This window comes from Ceratina calcarata, unplaced genomic scaffold (assembly GCF_001652005.2).
Source record: "Ceratina calcarata isolate Rehan_Ccalc_2016 unplaced genomic scaffold, ASM165200v1 scaffold215.2, whole genome shotgun sequence".
Classification (NCBI taxonomy): domain Eukaryota; kingdom Metazoa; phylum Arthropoda; class Insecta; order Hymenoptera; family Apidae; genus Ceratina; species Ceratina calcarata.
The window spans coordinates 1-751 of record NW_017143221.1 but is presented as its reverse complement, the minus strand read 5'-3'; the positions used below and the strand labels follow the sequence as shown (position 1 = coordinate 751).

The 751-nt window shown below is 41.4% G+C and overlaps 1 protein-coding gene across 1 annotated transcript in view; it reads right to left on the bottom strand.

The window, feature by feature from the left end:
- The window catches only part of LOC108622312 (brain protein I3), a 6,632-nt gene extending 5,948 nt beyond the window's left edge, over positions 1-684 (bottom strand). The window contains exon 1 of the mRNA XM_018020106.2: positions 132-684. Coding sequence (XP_017875595.1) covers positions 132-201 — 70 coding nt within the window. The 5' untranslated portion in view covers positions 202-684. The remainder of the gene's footprint in view (positions 1-131) is intronic.
- Between the last annotated feature and the right edge of the window lie 67 nt (positions 685-751).

The following is a 751-nucleotide window of genomic DNA, read 5'->3' as shown; positions in this document are numbered from 1 at the left end:
ATAAAACGCAGTTTAATAATTATCGTACGACAATTGCCGCGTGTTACGAAACGACTTTGATCGTTCGAATCAAGAATCGTAGTAAATTTTAATAATCACGACAAGTTCGAAACAATTCGTTTATTATTTACCTTTCGGAGCAGTGGCCGTGGAGTAAGACGGAGGCTGTTCGGCTCCGGGATTTATCGGCTGCTTTTCCATCGTCGAAACTCGATCAGAGAGAACCGCGCTGCTTCTGTCTGTTTAATTAGATAATTATCATCGGCACGTTTGACAGGTAGCACCCAACAATGGCACCCAAGTCTCGGAACCAAAACAAATGCCGCATCACTTGGAGTTTGGCCTCCGCACGGAACGTAGCACCGACGACGAACGATTACGGTTTCTCTCCTCTCCGTGTTTTCCTTTTTCCTTTTTTTTCTTATCCGAGATTAGAAAACGATGGTTTATTGGACGGACGGAATCCTGACGTCATTTCATTATGCTTTCAGGTTTCGAGTTAATACTGATCCGCGTGACTCACGTGCGCCATTGATTTTTATACGTCATCCGTTTCAAATCGATAAGCAGTTACGTTATCGCATGAATTATTCTCTTGACCGACGCGAATCAGAGTCGTATTTTAATTAGATCAAACGTTCTTTATCGATCGAATTAGGCAATTATTAATTAGGCTATTAATAATTCTTTAGTACGACTGGGCTTCTGCTGGAACAGCTATAGTGCTAATAATTGATTGGCTCAATTATTT